This window comes from Lissotriton vulgaris, chromosome 4_1, assembly GCF_964263255.1.
Source record: "Lissotriton vulgaris chromosome 4_1, aLisVul1.2, whole genome shotgun sequence".
Lineage (NCBI taxonomy): Eukaryota > Metazoa > Chordata > Amphibia > Caudata > Salamandridae > Lissotriton > Lissotriton vulgaris.
This window is the reverse complement of record NC_141691.1, coordinates 44,030,994-44,049,057: the sequence shown is the minus strand read 5'-3', so window position 1 is coordinate 44,049,057 and position 18,064 is coordinate 44,030,994. Positions and strand designations below refer to the sequence as shown.

The 18,064-nt window shown below is 46.2% G+C and overlaps 1 protein-coding gene across 1 annotated transcript in view; it reads left to right on the top strand.

Moving 5' to 3' along the window:
• The first annotated feature begins 1,839 nt into the window (after positions 1–1,839).
• The window catches only part of GCNA (germ cell nuclear acidic peptidase), a 122,788-nt gene continuing 106,563 nt past the window's right edge, over positions 1,840–18,064 (top strand). Inside the window, exons 1-2 of the mRNA XM_086918262.1 lie at positions 1,840–1,959; positions 14,020–14,311. Of these exons, the coding sequence (XP_086774388.1) occupies positions 1,870–1,959; positions 14,020–14,311 (382 nt within the window). The 5' untranslated portion in view covers positions 1,840–1,869. The remainder of the gene's footprint in view (positions 1,960–14,019; positions 14,312–18,064) is intronic.

Below are 18,064 nucleotides of genomic sequence, written 5' to 3'. Positions count from 1 at the left end.
GGGGTGTACCTATCTGATACGGGGACGGATGTCCTGCTAGGAAACATGCTGGCAGCGTTGTATGCAAGGGGCTGTTGGTAGTTCACAAGAATGGGGCCGCAGTTAGGGCATGGGGGGGGCCTCGCTGGCAGTGATAGCTCCAAGCAAGGCATGGCCGTACTTACAAAGCGATCCAAAAAGATTACAAAAAGCAGGTGGCACAGCGGGCTCAGACTACAAACGGGGCAGGCAGGACCCAGGGGGTCACTGGCAAGCTCCCTGAGCTCCCTGTGTTCAGGTGAACCGTAAATAAATAATTAATTGCGCAACTCGGACGGGGGTGGGGACAAACGCCAACCCGGATGGGAATGTGTGGGCACCGGAAGTGAAAAGGTCACCCGGCCGGGTGGGAACCGGCTGGTTACCCGGGAGTGAGTGGGCACTGGACGCAAAAGGGCCATCCGGTTGGGTTAAAGCAGACGCTTACCCAAGGAGTGTGTGGCAACCGGAGGTAAAAAAGGTTACCGGGTCGGGCTGGAAGCAGAAGCTTGCCCGGAGAGAAAGGAAAGGTGGCGTCCCAGGGAGGGGGTTACCTTGGCAAGGATAGCTGCACAGAATGTAGGGCACAGTGCAGAGACAATGGGGTTACGGATGGTGATAGGTCACTTTGGTAAAGTTTGCCGCACTGAATGTAGGGCACAGTGCGAAGCGGATGGTGCAAGGACGCAGGCTCGCCAGATAAATAATGGTGTGTAAAGGATCGCTTGTAAGTGGTAATGCCCAATAAACTGCGGCCTCAATTCTTCCATAAAACAAACTGTGTGGTCTGAATTTATTGGGATTCGGGCGGTGCGACGCCTCTGCTGTGTTTTTGGCCTCAGTAGCACTTATGCAGCAGAACTAGCCCCAGTAATTTATCGGGGCGTTCGGCTGTTTCACTCCGCAGTCTTCTTTGGGGGAATTATTGCGTACGGAGATGTTTTCATCGAAAGGGGGCCTACAGATCTGTCCGCAAGAATTTCTCTTATGCCTCTTTAGGGTTTCCCAGACCTACTTACTAACCTTGACATTAGATCCTATACAATGAGGGAGTGCTAAAAGAGTCCAAAGAATTTCTTGTGAATATTATTAAAAGATTGCTATCGTAGTATTCTCTTTATCTCATGTACAAATACCCGGTCCTTCTTAGATGAACAAAAACGCAGGAGCCATGAACCTATGTGTTTCAATCCAAAGTATTCTTTTATTTATTCTTTCAATAATCATCCACAATCAACCCAACAACGCATTTTGTCCCCAGAAAGGGACTCTGTCAGGGTTTTATTGAATGTATCCAAGGATTCACCGCCCCAATGTACATCAAATACGGCCATGTGTCCTGATCCTCCACACGGAGCCTGCTCGAGAGTTCCAGCTGATCTTTTGTTTCGAGAGAAAAGTGACCCAGAGCAGCACCCGACGAAGAGGAACCGGGGGGAGGGGGGGCTGCGCGGGACACTCTGGAGCGAGAGCGCACCCACCCCCCGCGCCCCCCCCCAGCCCCGCGAGGCCGGGCCGGGGTCAGGCGCAGCGAGGGGGGGGGGGGCAGTGACCCCACCAGAGGAAGAAATGAAACCTCGGCCCCCGGGACACTGCTGGGACCAGCCACACGCTGCCCCGGAAGCAGTACCCTTGCCGCCGGAAGTGCGGCGTTTCACTTCCGGTGCGCAGCTGGCGCTAATTTTTGAAATGTTTGGTGTGTGTAGCGGGGGCTAAAGCTGGCTCTGTGCACGCCGGACCCCCCCGCAGTGCCAGGCCTCACCCCCCCGCAGTGCCAGGCCTCTCCCCCCCAGCCATTCTTACTGCCTCCCCCCCCCGTCCCCTTTACCAGCTCCTAGAAGCCACCGCCCCATGGACGCCGAGACCCAGGACCTCTGGGGCCGGATCTCCCGGCGGCTGGGCTGGGACCAGAGCACCGACCTGCGGCGGGAGGAGGCCCGGGTGAGCGGGGGCCGAGGGAGGGGCACCAGCAGGGGGGGGGCTCTGCAGGGGGGGGCGATGAGTGGCGGGGGGGGGGGGACTCTGCAGGGGCAGGGGGGGGTAGGTGATAGGTGAGAGGGGAGAGGTGGGGGGAGTCTGCATCGGCTCTTTGAAGCCCAGGGGTCGCGGTGATGTTTGGCCCTCTCTTCCTCTCGGCAGATTTGTTGCCCCCACCCCCCCACCCTGTGCATCTCCGGTGATCTCCGGTCATGCATCATTGCCAAGACAGGCTTTATGTATTTTCTTTTTGAAGTTGTACATAGCGCTAGCGATACCCGTACGTATCAGAGCTCTTCACATTCACACAGTAAACAGCAGAAGGACAATACATGACACAGCGACTGACACAAAGAAGCAAAACAAAGCAAGCCTACAGCATGGGAACACATGTGCAGCGGAGGGAGGGGGAGAGAGCAGTGACTGAAAAGGCGAGAGTGACACTTTCATACCGTGTTACACAGTAGAACATTACAAAGATAAACAGGAGAGTAAAAAGGAAGGGCTCACAAACACAACACAGCACGCAAGGGTGAGGAATGTACAGGATTATTTTTTAAACACATTTACAATGAAGAGCGAACTCCCTGGAGGGGCCTGAACGAGGGGATTAGTTCATTATTTAATTATGCAATTTTATATAGCGCGGACTTCACCCGAAGGTGTCAGAGCGCTTCACAGAAGGACCAATAATGATATACAGGAACAAAATGCAAAAGCAAAAAATAAGATACATGGATCAAAAGTGACACTAGTGAGCAACCAAAATACATGAGGTAGCAATCGGTGCATTATGGGAGAAAAAAATAAGGGTGCAGGTTACAAAAACGTATAAAATACAAGTAGAAGTATAATACTGCAATAGAAGGCAGACACTCCAGTACAATAACAAACGTTACGTAGGCAAAGGTGGCACTTGTGCAAGTCTCTAAAACAAACAAAATGTGCGAGGTAGCAAATAGTGTGTTACAAAACAAAAGTGACGTGTGCAAGTTCCAAAAGGGTACCATACACAGGTATTGGGAGATTACTAAACATTTAAACTACCAGAACACCCTGGGGAGGAAGTACCATAAACCTGGCCAATAGACTTTCCAGTAATGGGAGGTCTTCCTTCAGACGAAGGCAAGGGTGTGAGTTAGACTTGGAGGTGCCTTTGGAGGAGGAGAACTTTAAGGTCCCATTTGAAGGCCTGAGAGGAGGAGGTAGTCCGGAGCTGAGGCGGGAGTGAGTTCCAGATTCTCACTGCGTTGCCTGAAAAGGATTGGGCCATCGATCTTTCCTTCTTGAAAGTGGGGGGTTCCAGCAGAAGATTTTCCGCATTCCGAGATGGTCTAGAGAGCCTCCAGAGAGTTTCAGTTTATTCGACAGGTAGCGAGGAGTGCAAGGCTTTGGGGGTGATACAGGCAGTCTTGTAGATAGCTCTAGCCTCGATGGGAAGACCACGAAGGGAGGATAGCAGCGGTGTGATGTGGTCGCTTCTTTTAGCCCCATAGATGAAACAGGCTGCTGAGTGTAGGACCGAATTCAGGGGGGACAGGTGGGATTTGGGGAGGCCAGTAAGGAGAGAATTGCAGTAGTCCAGTCTAGAGAGGACCAGCGATTGCACCAGTGCTTTAAGGTCATGCTCAGGGAAAAAGCGACGGATTCCCCAAAGAAGTCGCAGTTGGTATTGTGCAGACTTTGCCATGGAATTGATTTGAGAGATTAGAGTGAGATTGTTGTCGAGTAAAACACCAAGGGATTTTGCGCTTTCAACAATGATATGCTTATTGTTAAGTAGATTCGTCTGATCCATCCAAGATTGAACCGGGGGAGGAGAAAGTGAGGAGAGGAGGAGGAATTCAGTTTTGGAGGGATTCAGAATCAGTTGATGAGTTGGCATTAAGTTTTGAATGGAGTCGAGAGTTGAGCTAAGGATAGCGAGATCGTGGGTGGAGGCAACCTTGAGGTAGATTTGAGTGTCATCTGAGTAGAGATGATAATGGATCCCAGATTTACTTAGGAGATTTCCCAGGGGTTCTAGGTAGAGGTTGAACAAAGTAGGTGCAAGTATAGAGCCTTGAGGAACACCTTGACCCACCGCCAGAGGAGATGAAAGGCTGATCACTATTTTAATCATTTGGGATCTATCTGAGAGGAAGGAAGCAAACCATTTAAGCACATTACCCTCCATGCCCATTCTCTGTTGCAGAGTATTGAGGAGAGTGTCGTGGTTGACAGTGTCAAAGGCTGCAGAGGTGTCAAGGAGAATAAGACAGGACCCCCCGAGTCGAGTATCCTCAGGGCGTCATCGATCACTTGCAGTAGGGCTGTTTCATTGCTGCAGTTTTGGATGAAGCTGGACTGACATTTGTCAATAAGATCATTGTCCTTGATGTAACGAGAGAGTTGTTTCGCTGCACATCTTTCTGTGATCTTCGCAAGAAAGGGAAGGTTAGTGATGGGGCGGTAGTTGTTGAGGTCATTCGCATCAGCAGAGGGTTTTTTAAGCAGAGGGTGACCTGCCCTGTTTTGAAGGAGACAGGATGGGAGCCTTAGCAGAAGGAGAGGTTGACCAGAGTGGTCCAATAGGACAGTGAATGGGAATAGAAGTCGATAGCAATGGCACTAGGGATGGGGTCAAGAGAATGGTTGGAGGGCTTTGTTTCGAGGATACATTTGAGGATGGCATCTTCAGAGATGAGGTCAAAGTCCTGCCAAATGGCTACGGATTTCGCTCGCCCTACCCCTCAGGAGGGGTAGGGTGAGCGACCTGAGCCACAAGGGATTTCACTTTTTTGTCAAAGAATAGAGCAAAGTCTGTTGCTTTCTTTGTAGAGTCCTCCAGCTTGGAGGTAGGGGGAGAGTGGTTAGGAATTTTGATGAGATCGAATAGTTTTTTGGGTCTACTTTTGGCAGAGTCAAGGAGGGTTCTGAAGTGCGACGCTTTCCCAAGGAAGATGTTCTTATGGTATTTGGATCTTGCAGAACGAAGCGTGGCTAAGTTATCGGTGGAGGGCGCTTGCCTCCATTGTTTCTCCAGGTATCTTAGCTGCTTCCTTTCTTCATAGAGGGATTTGTTGTACTAAGGTGCTGACGGAGTGGGCCTAACCTTTTTGCTTTGGAGAGGAGCGACCTTATTGATTTCGACTGCAAGGACTGTGAGGCATTGGGAGGTGAGTTCGTCAACATCTAGGTTCGGGTCTAGCTTTGGAAGTGATAACAAGGATGATTCACAGAAGGAACCAATATCAATATTTTTAACATCACGGAACCAGGAGGTAGGCCTCTTAGGTTGGCCAAGAGTAATAGTGTGAAAGGTGAAGAGAGAAAGGAATGAGGAGGTGGTCAGACCAGTCTACATGAATAGGGGTAGTGATAGAAAGTCTGTCTGCTTTGGAAATAACAAGGTCCAGGATTGAGCCCTTGGAGTGTGTTGCCTGTGTGCAGTGTTGTATAAGATCGTTTGTAGAGAGAAAGGTGGCAAGCGAGTTCGGAGAGGAGTCTTGCGGTGAGCCCCAATGGACATTGAAGTCCCCCACAAAGGTCTGATTGTCACTTTCCGAGTGTTGGTCACTGATGAAGTCAGTGAGTTCTTCTAAAAACGAAGGGTCGCTCCCCGGTGGACGGTAAATAACATGGAATCCGAGGGGTGAGCGATGGTGCAATTGGAGTTCAAGAGAAAGGCCTTCAAAAGTGCAGAAAGAGCTGAAAGGAAGAGCCTTCAATTGAAGGGAGTTTCTAAAGATGACTGCAACACTTCCCCCAACGCCGTCGCTTCTGTCTTTCTTGAGTATAGAATAGCCTGTGGGTAGTAGGAGATCAAAGATAGAGTGTGAGGTATAGTTGAACCAGGTCTCTGTGAGGAAGAGCATGTCAACCTTGTGTAGGGTGATGGTATCGGAGATTTGAAGTTTGTTTTACTGCTGATCTGCAATTGTGGAGCAGACAGCGTAGCTCTGTCAATACTGTTTTGGTGAGGGGGGTACTTGGGCTCTGCAGGGTGATTGGTATGTTGTACTTATACAGGGGTGCTCGGGAGGGTTTAGGTGGGTGCTTGGTTCTGACAGAGGAGATGGTCGGAATAGAGTAGACAATCGGGTAATCGGGAGGTGCAGGTTGAAGAAGGGTGGCGTTCGAAGGCTTGTGTGAGATAACCACGTTTGCCAATGAGGGGTTGGGCTTAGTTATACTGGGGCGAGGTGCATTTCGTGGGGTGGTGAGGGTTATCCACAGGAATAGGGGTGTATGGAAAGGAGGGAAACTTGGAGCTTCAAAGTGAGATGGCACTTACAAGCTGGGAAATCAAGGTGATCAGGGAGACTAGCTTATTTTCCAGGGAGATTAAGGTAAAGCACGTGTTGTTTGGTGGTTGTAGGGAGACAGGAGGGGGGTGGAATTGGAGGGGGAAGGCAGGGAGAGGTTGCGGTGGAGGAGGGGAGTTGGGGTGTGGGTTTCAAAAGTGGGGAAAAGTGGAGGTTGAGAGTAGGAGTAGGTGCGTTAGAGGCGGAGGGGGAGTTGTCTTTGTTGGAGTTGCAGGAAGGAAAGGAATTAAGGACACATTTAGGAGAAGATCGGTACGGATCCGGGCGGTATGGTAGAAGGAGAGGAGAGTATTGATTGGAGTTATGGGAATGTGGGAGGTAAGGGAGGAAAAGAGGGGAGGTGGTCAAATGGGTCCTGTCATCGATAGGGGGTTGCTGTTGGGAAACGGCCATCTGGCCGAGAGAGGGGGGTTGGGAGAAAGGGAAATTGAGGCAGGTCCTTGGAAGAGTGTCTTTGGGGTTGCAGTGCATGAGCGTGAACAAGACCCCACAGGACCTTTCCTTTACGGATTTTACAGAAAGTCCGAGCAATGAAAAAAGATGCTTTTAACTTTTGTTCTTCCCTTTCACATTTGGTGCATCAAAGACCAGTCATGTGTCTTCTCACAAATTTCTGCTAATAGGATTGCTATTTACTTTTCTTTCTTCTGCTGCAAAGTGGGTGAAGTTTTTAAGTGGATTTAGTGACAAACCTGCTCTAATGCAGCCAAGTGTGAAGTTTTTGTTTTTATTTTCAACACACAGAAAACTATAGACCCCTGTACACGAACTGTATTCATTAAGCAGTTAGGAAAATCAAAAACAACACTTTTTTTTGTAATTCTAAAGCATGCTGGAATCAGATTTTAATAGGAACAAAAGACACCAAGGCGCTTTATTATTTGGTGATGCACAAATGATAAATGTTCACGAAAACATGATTTCCACACTATCAAATGCGCTATATAGTGTTATCCGTAAAATTGTATGTCCATTTAAAGTTAATAGCCACTTCAACAGAAAATGTTCTGTCCGTAAATAGTGCGCTACCACACAATACTTTAGTTGCGTTCAAAAATCGCTCCTCATGTATATTAAAGTTAAGTGGGTCACAAAAGTATAGTACTGAGAAGTGGGTCGTGTTTCTAAAAAGCATGGGAACCATTAATCTAGATGTGTTTGTTACAATTAACTAAAATAAAGAGGGGATATAAAGCATTGAGGAGTTTGTCAAGCAAGTGAGATTTCAGAGAACATCCAAATACGTTGAAAGATTTGAACTGTCTGGATACAGATAGGAAGTTCTATATGTTGAGTACCTGCTCGAGAAAGCGCAGGCAGAGGGTGCATTTTTCCTAAAATATTTGTGAAAAATGTACAAAAAGTACGACACTGACCACAAGATGTAAAGTAAAGTGGAAATATATTTTACTTCAAACATAAAATACACAACCGTCGGCTAAAACCAACACATCTTACCCTTAAACATAAAGCAAAACTAAACCTACCCCCTCAGAACACAACGAGGGGATGCTAACCATACATGATGCGTAGTCTCGTAACCACACCGTTGGACTCTTCTCCCTAATGGTTCTTGTGCGTGGATGACTAATTTCCCTTGACATTTCGCCCTATTCATGGGAACACTTCCCACCTGGATGCTCTGGGGGCTTCTTAGCACTGACCACGAAGGACGTCTTTGCACTGACAACTTCTTTGCTCTACCATTTGCCGTCTTTCAGTTGACCACACCTTTTTACACATGCACTACTTTTTTGGATAAGAAAACCCTGACTGCCCTCTTGCCACTATGCCAGGCAATTTGACTCTGCCCAAACCACCCTCAATCGTCCTTTACTTGTGCAGCTTCATGCTTTTCCTAAACTAGTGGTTTTTTTTCCCCCTTCTGATACCTCAAAGCCAAACGTCCAAGATGCACCAATTGCCTCTGCTTCGACCACTTCTCACTCCCTATGCGCCGTCACGTAACCTAAGATCTTCTAACCAAAACCTTCTATGCGTCCCGCGCATAAAACTTTGCCGCATGGGCGGCCGCTCCTTCAGGTTTCTTGGAGCCAAACTTTGGAATGATCTACCGCAACACATTCGCTCCATAAAAAGCCTACCGGCGTTCCGGAAAGTAGTAAAAACGTATCTATTCCCTCTCCCGTAATGTCCCTTTTCATCCTTTTCCGCTCAGGCCAGGATCTTGGTTCTTAGCGCCGGGACGCCTCATCGCTGGGGCAGCTGTTTGCGCTCTACCAAAAAAAAAAAAAATGGTTGCAGGCAACCTACCCTTGAGTAATTCAACAGGTGACATCCCAGTGACTGCATTAGGAGTGGTGCATATTGTCCATACAAAATCCTCTGCTTCTATTCTCATCCAGACCGTTCACTAATGAAAGCGGCACATTGTCCTTTATCACTATTGCATCCCTCCACCAAACCATTACTCCTGGGATGGTACAGCGAAGTGGTCTCATGCTTCACACCCCAATGGTTCACAAATTTGCTAAAATCCTCTGACACAGCTGAACACCACTCTCAGTTATCAATTCGGTTTCAACCCCTTCCCTCAGAACAATGTATGCAAAAATGTTATCATTTCCAAAGTATTTGCTGTCTTCGCAAATTTCACCTCAGTTGATCGAGAATAGTAATCAACGAAGACAATGCCATATCTAGAGCTCTCCTTAAGCAAGTTCATGGACTCCATAATATCCATGCCCACTTATATTCATGCCCAGTTTCGATCAAGGTTTCTCTCGCACTGGAAAAGCTCCTCAGGACTTGGCAATGTTGCTTCTGACTTATCACTCAGGGCACACGCTACACCATTTCTTACCCAACGCTCCACTTGCCTATCCATTCCTGGCCACCCAAAAGTGTCTCTTGTCTTTCTTTTTAGCCCCCCTCATTCCCACATGGCCCTAATGCCAATTTCTACAACTTTACCCTTACTCCATGAGGCACGACTGACACATCTTTACATTTCGAAACGTCATTCGAGACCCTTAATTCTCCAAAAATGTTTGTATACTTTCAACAAATCCTCAATTTCTCCTTTGGGCCACCCTTTTATATATGCACACTATTAACTCTTGCAACACCAGTTAAATCTTACAGCTTAAATCCACTCTTCTTCACCGATGCAACCCATCTCATCAGCTGATGTACATGCTATAACACTAAAATCATCGTCCTTCTCTTCACTAGCATCTACCTCCAACGGTAACTGTGACAGACAGTCCACAAAGACATTTTTCACCCCTGGTATGTATTCCACTTTGAACTGAAACCCTCGCAACATGTAGTGCCACTTGGCTATTCTCGGAGTTGCTTTGCCAGCTCATTTGTTGTAAAATAAATAAGCCAGAGGATTGTGATCTATCCGCAAGGTGAACTCCAAACACCATATATATTTTCTAAAGTGGTTCACTCCCTACCACCACGCCAACGCTTCTCTTTCAATCACAGAATATGAACTCTCTGCTCCACGGAGAGCAAGCAAAGCAAAAACAAAAACAACTACCATGGTCTTACCATTCTACTGTTGCAGAGAGTTCATATTCTGTGATTGAGAGAGAAGTGTTGGCGTGTTGGTAGGAAGTGAACCATATCGACTAGCATCTGTTACAATGCTGCACAGATCAAGAGTGCCAAAAGACTTGAGAGAAATAGCCTCAGTTATCTCCTCTTTTATCAAACAAAACTTCATGTTCACCTCCTCAGTCTAACTCTTTTTTTAAAATAAAATTAATTGTTTTTGTCTTTATGCACATTTTGTTACAAAATACGCATAAAATTCAAGCATGCCAAAGAAAGACTGCAATTGATCTTCATTTTGGAGTGCAGGAAACTCTTTAATTGCCATCTCCAAACTCTCCTTTGGTTCCACCCCTCTGCCAGACAATTTGTTCTAAATACTCCTCACTGGTTACTGCAAATTGGCATTTACTTGGTTTTAAAGTGACCCCTTTTCACTTCAGAATGGACAACACTAATGCTAGGGTTTTGTCATGCTCCTTATCAGCTCCAAAAACTAGTATGTCATCTTGAAAGCACCTCACGTTTTTTTTATTTTTAAAATTTTTTTTAAAACCTTTATTTGAGGAAATGGATGCGTACAAATACGGGCCTACAACCCGGAGGCCGGCCACGGAACAAAACTGGAAAGCACCATCATCAATTAAAGGCACGGAGTGGTTAGATGATATTACCTAACGCTGTAAGTCAATGTTATTAACTAACTAGAACAACTCGACATAGGATTAAAGGAGTTTAATTTTTATATATTAAAGAATAAAGGATCGGTCGTATAGGTAGCAACCTGGAGTACGTGGGGGGGAAATATCCAACTGTTTCGTTGCAGTACAACAAAAAAGCAATAATCAGAAAGGTCCATAGCATGCAAAACATAGGTTCGCTTATAATTCCTCAATGGTAATATCCACGCCCGACCACATGTACCCAGAGACTAACTGAACAGCAATTCCGCAGTAATAAAAACCATCAGGGAAACAGATAAGTTGCAATCACTATACATCCCAACCCAAGAAATAAGAAAACAAGAATACTAAAGAGGAAAAGAAGTAGGGGGACTCCACGTTATTGTACCCGCCCCGCAGTGATAATGGCGAGCAATAATACAAATAGCGAACGTGCTTGGGGGCGGATCGATAAATTCAGGAGAAACAGTGCCATGAGTACCATGTTACATAAAATACCTATTCCTCCCCTCACAGTAACTCACCCCGCGGGGTTACGCACAGTCGTGGAGACCCAAGAAAAGGATACAAAAGAGCCATAGAAACAAAGAACTACCTAATAGACCCTACTCCACCCGTCCCACCCTGCACCCCTGCAGAAGGCTACGGCCTACCCACCCCCAGCAGCGTGCCTGTCGCCCTAATTATGAACCCGAAATATAGAAAAAGAGAATATAGAGAAACGGAAAAAGAAAGGGAGAAAAAAGAAAAGCCTGGGGTGAGGAACCATTAGCAAATGGTACGCCCCCCCGCCCACTTACGCCATGAGTGTGGCCCAAAACGAAACTGGCAAGTGTTTAGTAACACGTAAATACGAAGGAATCAACAAAGTATCACAATGTAGGGCAGTCCATAACTCCATTCACCGATCAGTAGTCCTCCGAAAAGAACCGGGTTCATCCTAGTCCTTTCTTAGCCAACGTCGCTATGTGCGTAGATCCAGTGGGCATAGGACATGGCGATGAAGAAAGGCCGTGGAAAAGTTGCTGGATTATCAATGGAAGCAGTCAATGGAACCCTCTCTCCCGAGGGTACTGCAGAAACTGTTCACAGCTGCCGTATATACCAGTGTCAATGAACACCAGCGGTTCCACCCGTTCATGAATCGGATCATCGCTACCCCAACCAGAAAGCGGGGAACAATCAACGACCTCACCAGCCCATCTGCGTCCTCAAAAGCTGGCCCGGGAGGAATGGCGGCCATTACATCCCCCTGCACACAGGAATCCCGGACCAAGGTTGACCTCCAGGTCTTCAAAGCTTGCAGGACTTTGCTAATCGTGGGTTCGAGCTCACCAGTACAGGCCCAAGCAGAGTGCAAGGGCAAGAAATCGGCATCCCGGGACCCTGCACGGGACATGGCAGCAGCCGCCATTTTGCTACAATTACGCCGTCTCTCCGGACTCATCTCCAGGGGTGAGCTCAACAGCAGAACCCCGGCGGGACCCCCATCAAGCGCACGAGCAGCACCCACAGCGCTGAAATAGTGATCACAAGGGAGGGGGACCCGCCGGTGACACCGCTCCGCCAAAATCCCTCTTCGCCACCAAGCGAAGGAGCCCGGTACGGCAGGACGGCAACAAAGGGGGAAGCCACCAGACACAGCGTCCCCAACCCACAACTTGCCGCACACCACCTCTGGAGCACCGGACGAGTGTCCCAGGCACGTTCATTTGCCTCCGGGCTCTTCGCACATCGGCATCTTCCGGCCGTTAACATCTATCATACACCAAGGCTTCTTGAAGACAGGACCACCCAATACTGCTACCTCTCCATTCTCAGACATGGTCTGGCCTTCTTCTTTTTGTTGCTCTTCTTCCACCATAAATACCACACTTCCTTCATCGGAACCGGATTGAAAAGACAGGGTTTGACCATCACCCAAACTGTTTACACTTTTCAAGGACTAAACCTCCTTACTACATTTAGCTTTACACACTTTCATGAAATGTCCGCTTTTCTTACATTTCCCACATATCTTATAAGTAGCAGGACAACTGGATGAATTTCCTAAATGGGTTTTACCACTACATCGTTAATACTCCAGCTGTATTTTCCTTTCCACGTTCATGGACCACTTCTTCTTTGTTTTGCCTTCACATTCCAGGGCATGCACATCGTTGGCTTTGGTCTCGGGCACACATGAGATCCGTTCTATACAACAAGTCTTTTAGTAGCTTGTTGTTGGATATCTTGAACCAGGCTCTCTGCATGAGAAACCCTGCCTGCAAGCTTTGTGATCTTCCCTCAGTAGGTTCACTTTAATGGTTAGTACAATCATCTTGTTTTCTAGCGAAGTCTTACAAATGTAATAGCTCTCTGAATAGAGTCTAATTTGTCTAGAGCTTCCGGTGACAGAGTTGAAATGTTAGGTGTTGTAGGAGGTACCCAATGAGGAGGAGGGCTGGGAGCTAGTGGTGGACCCGAAGTTTACCACTATGTCTGATGCGAGCAAGAGTCCATAATATTGGAAACAGTGGAGGCATGTAAGGATTCATTGAGTACCTGGGCCCACTGGCAGGGAGTTGTGCCTAGCGCACAGAGTCACAGTAAATGAGGGTTACGGGCAATTGACGATTCCGGTCCGTGTTCCTCTTTGGGGGTCTGGTCGGTAACTATGCACCTAGAGTTTACAGGGGTTAATTATGGGCTTTCAGTGTTGTGGAATGTGCATCCCTGTCTGTCCGTGTCTATCGATTGGAGGGTTGAAGGTGGTGCCCATGTAATTTCACAGTAGCATAGTGGTGTGAAACCCTGGTTGATGGTGTAATTGTATCAAATAGCCCTTACTTGTCCCGAAATGCATTGCATGATCCCCAATAGGGCAAGTGGGTGGTGGGCAGTCAGCGGTAAAGAATCTTGCCATAGCTGCCACCATGAACCCCCCCCCCCCCGCACCCACCCTCCCTGCAGACCAACATCTTCCTGGGTTGAGCGAAGCATATTAAATATGGTTACTGCCAAATTTGTCCCAGGTTGCTTGGAACGTGAAAGCGAGCATGGAACGCTGAATGTTGCAGTAAAGCCTGTTGTGCCTGCAGTAGGAGAAACTCATTAAAGAAAATAGTGCTTACAGACTAAATAAGACCTACTGTGTACCAACAGACGAAAAAGGGCCAGTCCTCATGGAGGTTACACATGAAGACAAGGCGGTACTAACGAGGGACTAACAAGCCTAGTAATGTATCAGAAGCCAGCATTTACGAAGGACAATGAGACTAGCCAATGAACAATCTGGAAGGAGAATGGGTGGAGCTTCAACTCCGTTCTCTAATACAGCATTGCCCTCAGAGCAGCACGTGGCCAGCTGCGGCTCGACCTAAAAAACGATTTACAGAAGTGGTTGAGTTGGAAGACTAGTAGTAATGTTTGTAAGGACGTGTGGTATGGAATATGATGTGCAGAGTTTGGCATTTTATTTACATGTTTTTTTAAGTTTCTTTCTGTTTTTTAAATATTCTTTCTTGCAGCTGAAGGAGAGCATTAAGAAAAGCAAGAAGCCTTTGTTCAGCCGCTCCCAGCCTGTCCTTAGCCTTGACCTGGAGGATGTGGAGAGTCCAGTCTTTGTGTCCTGCTCCCATCGGCTGGACCTGTCCGGCTCCGACTTGGACAGTGATGTCTCATTAAAAGAGAACAAATGCAGCCCCACCAAGCAGAGGCAAAAAGGCCTGACTGGATCCACAAGTGTCCCATCACAGCTCGGGAGGCTGGGCTGCCCCAAGGAAAGCCTGGAGACAAGCGACACAGGGCGTGCAGAGAAAGGTAGGTAACTGGAGGCAGAGCTGTGTGATATTTGTGGAGCGGATGTCTCTGAGTTCCGTGAACATATCTAGTGCACCCCAGATGTTAAGTGGGGAAAATGTAAAGTGAGCCGAGGTAGTGGAGGGAAGAAGCCGTCCCTGTCGGACCCCTTTCAAGGAACCGCCGGGCAAGTGGGCCACAACCATCCAGGGTTGTTTGCCTCTCGTCTGCTGGGATCTGCCCTACTATGGCTCTAAAAAGTGGGTGAGGTAAATCCATTCCTCGCTTGAGTCTTAGGGTAGCAAGGGCGAAAGTCAAAGGCTTGTCAGCGACTTAGTACAGGGTGGGCAGCGACTCCGAACTCAAACTCTCATATAGACATTAGGACTCACTCTCCAGCCCACTGCTTGACATAATTAAAGGAGAAGTACCGCAATATCACAGCAACATGAAATACTACACACATTAATAAGAATGGAGCTGCAGGGTTCTACAATCACATATATGGGGCTCTAGCCAAATATGGAGATCCTGACACCTTCTTCAGTGACCTAACGTAACTCATGTGGTATCCACAATGTTTAGCAGAGGTAAAAGGTCATACACGGAATCGGGTACAGACAGGCGCTTACTATCGGGCTCTGCAAGCACCTACCGTGTCGGATAACCAGTAAGTTCATTCAGATCTTGAGCAGAAGAGTTCACACTGGCAATCATCATTATCATCCCAATGGGCATCAGATACATTCTCTCAGACATTTTGCTTGGGCCCTGCACTACTGGTTCGCTGGAGCACAACTCTGCTTTCAGGTTGTCACGCTCTTGGCAGGTGACTGTCATTGGAAGGATCCCAGGCTGCTTGCCTCTGGAAGCCAACAGCACTGAATGGTTTGGCGGCTGTCGCATGCCTTTGGCAGGTGCAGCCTCTAAGCCACTGGGAAGATCCCATGTAACTGTAGTGGTGTTTATCTCTGCTGGTTGCAGCGTATTCAGGCTTCGTCAAAACATCAATGACTCGCATGAGCTGTGCATGCCCAAGGCACTGGGCACTACACCTCCCACCCCCAGACACACCACGTGCCTGGTTGCCATTGTTGTATTTTGCTGAGCTATTGTGCCTTTTTTGGGAGGTGGACATTGGTTTGGACTAGTGTGGTTGTTGTGTGGAGGCACACAGTTTGTAGCATCATTCAAACTTTTGAAGTCCTGCATGTTCCTCAGTCAATTAAAATGCTCCCATAAACTTATGTTTGAGAAGTAGTGACTGGAGCGAGTTGCTATTGATCCTCATTTAATGAGAAATTAGCTGCTGCGCCCACAAGAAGTGTTGGCTACCAAAGACCAAATGTTAGCGAGCAGCACTGAATAACTTTGCCCATAGACTTAGCATTATAGGAAAATCTAGTGTTTTAGCATTTCGCTCACATTTGTCTGATATTCATGTTTCATGTATTGTATTTGATGTTTTATGTATTGTGCTTTGCTGTGTTCGGAATGTTGAGCCCGCACCACCTCATTGGTAAGTCATGGGTTGCTCCAGCATGAAGGGGTCGATTGCCAAAGGGAGCTCTTTGTGTATGGGTCCCTGTTGGCTGAAGACGCCAGCAGTCTCAATTGGAGGCCAGTAATCCCTGATTGTGTTATATTGGTTTACTAGCAAACTGTTGAGCATTATGTCCTGCAGAGTATTGTGAAAGTAATTGCGTGTTCTATCTATCTATATATCTATATATCATATATATATATATATATATCCCCCCGCTTGGCCGGCCGAAGCGCGTCTTGATGTTGTAAGGAGAATAAAATAATGCTTGCACATAAGCTGGTCTGCGCCCGTGATTTCGCGCTGGAAAGAGAGTGAAAGGTTGCGAACTGCTGCTGATATATATTTTCACTGAAAAAACTATAGGTTTCACACCAGTTATAGTTAGGTGGAAATTTTACTCGCATAAAACCATTGAAATTCCCACGTTATAGTTAGTTGGACTCACTATAATTTCCACCTTTCTATAACTGGTGTGAAACCTATGGTTTTTTCAGTGAATTCAGCGGAAACAGGGAGGCTGCACTAAGAAGATTAGAAACGAGGTACATTCTCATGTTGGATAGTAAAGCTCCTAATGGGCTTAATGCTTCGGAAGACTTTTATACCGGTCTTTAGATCTTTTTCAATATACTGTATTGCCCTTTTGTTCCTCAATGACACCATTTATAGGTCAACTCAATATATGCACTATATGGTTTCTCATATGTAATTCCAGCTTGCCATGTGCTTTTGACTTTTTGACTGGTGTCAGTGTTTTTTTACAAAGTTCAGTCAAGCCTGCCATGGCGATAGACAGACTTGGTTCAGTCTGTTAATTATCTGATACAATTTTAACCACTATATTAGGTTTTTGTCTCTGTAGTTCTTACAACACCCAGCACTTTATTTCACAATTATTCATCATACAACGTAGAGATGTGTCTTCTCTAATATTAGCCAGAAAAACCAGAATTTTTTCATATCATACCGTTGAGTTTATTGCTTGTATATTAATGGGTATCCATTCTTTTAGAGCAATTTCTATAACATGAAATGTTTCGGTAGATATAGGGTTTTTTAAATGTGAATGGTTGTTGGTTATAGACATGCATATGTTTCTAAATGTATCATAATAGGTTCAATGTTATTTGACCAGACCATACATTCATTTGTATATACAAATTTATAGTCATATGTGGTTGAACAATCATGAGCTGTGTTGTTCACAAATGGTTTTATCCATCAATTATGTTTTTAACCATATCCATATTATCACATTTATACAGGCATTAGGCCAGTTCACTGGTTTTTGTTTAAAGTATTACTGGCTACATGTGACCTTCAGGGATTTATCCCAAAACGTTTGTTTGAAAAGTCACGATGCATTGTTATTTTTGACACCATGGTAACGCACAGTATGTTTACTATGTTTATTGCACTGTTGTACATACCTCTACGTTGATTGGCTAACGCCATATGCATGTGCACTTTAAATTTCTGCCATTCCCCTCTGGAATGCCATGTGACCAAGGCCTCTGGGAGGCCGAAACGTTATGCTGTCCGTGTGTTGCAGAATAAATTAATTACTCACAGAAAATTTTGGGTCTGCTGTTTTCTGGTCGCGCTGCGGTGATATCGAGACTACGGCGCTGCTTTGTGAGAACCTGTGTGTATGTATATATATATATATACTGAAAAAACCATAGGTTTCACACCAGTTCTAGTTAGCTGGAAGTTTTACTCGCATAAAACCATTGAAATTCCCACGTTATAGTTAGATGGACTCACTATAACTTGCGCGTGTAATGCACTGCTGATGACGTCACATATTACATCACTCATGACATGGTCAGTGACATCACTGATGACACCATCCAGTGAATGTGTGTCTTTCTGAAAAATAAATATGTTTTATATATGTATATGTAAAAGTTGATGGAAGAATAAATGTTTAAATAAGTGTCTAAATGGATGTTTTTTAAAAAAAATTGATTGGTTAACTGGCTTATTAAGTGTATCTTAGTGAATACATATATTAGTGAGTAATGTTTAAATATTTAAATATATGTATTAGTGTTTCACTTTGTTTATAAGTAGCTGCATGGGTTGGTGAGTAGCCACATGTGTAGGTATATGGGTTATTAGATGTTTTTTTAGTATCCGTATGAGTGTTTGTATGGTTTGGTGGGGGTATTACTTATAACATAGATGCATGATTGACTGACTGTCTCTTTGTATGTGTTTTGAAG